Raw genomic sequence first — 535 nt, forward strand, 5'->3', positions numbered from 1 at the left:
GGGGACATCTCAGGCACTCGATCCGGATTCCTGGCTGGATGTATCCTACATGCACAGCCCGCCGGAGCGACAATGGCAGAGCCCTGCATATTTCTCGCAGTATCCCCATGGAGACCAGTCTGCGCCTCCATCGAGTGCCGCAAAGAAGTATCCCTTAGGGGGAACAAAAAGATGGGCTACATGGCAGAGTTCTTCAACTTCTTCCGTAGCTGGTGCAGGAGCGGCTCCCGCAGCAGGAGCAGCGGCAGATCCCGCACGCGAGGCCTTCGCAGCAGCAGGAGACCCCGAAACAACAGTAACTAGCTCTCAGGCTAACAGGATAAGCAAGCATCCCTTTGTCCAGCTGCCTGTTTTGAAGAGGGGAGTGGTGCCGCCGCACATTCCGCTGACACCTTCGGATTTTAGGACAACAAATGGAGCTTCAGTGCGTGATACTTTGCTTATGTTTCGCCGGCTGTTCATGGAGGGAGAGCTGAGCCAAATGGACGCCACCCTGCTTGGGGCGTATGTTCAAGAACTTGCGATTGCATCGGCC

General features: G+C 56.3%; 1 protein-coding gene across 1 annotated transcript in view; it reads left to right on the forward strand.

Annotated features, from left to right (window-relative positions):
• Positions 1-535, forward strand: part of EMH_0034280 (uncharacterized protein) — a gene marked incomplete at both ends in the record, with an annotated part of 2,454 nt that overhangs the window by 1,238 nt on the left and 681 nt on the right. Inside the window, one exon of the mRNA XM_013494854.1 lies at positions 1-533. Within this exon, the coding sequence (XP_013350308.1) occupies positions 1-533 (533 nt within the window). The remainder of the gene's footprint in view (positions 534-535) is intronic.

This window comes from Eimeria mitis, genomic scaffold, assembly GCF_000499745.2.
Source record: "Eimeria mitis Houghton genomic scaffold, Emh_scaff1309, whole genome shotgun sequence".
In the NCBI taxonomy this organism is placed as follows: Eukaryota; Apicomplexa; class Conoidasida; order Eucoccidiorida; family Eimeriidae; genus Eimeria; species Eimeria mitis.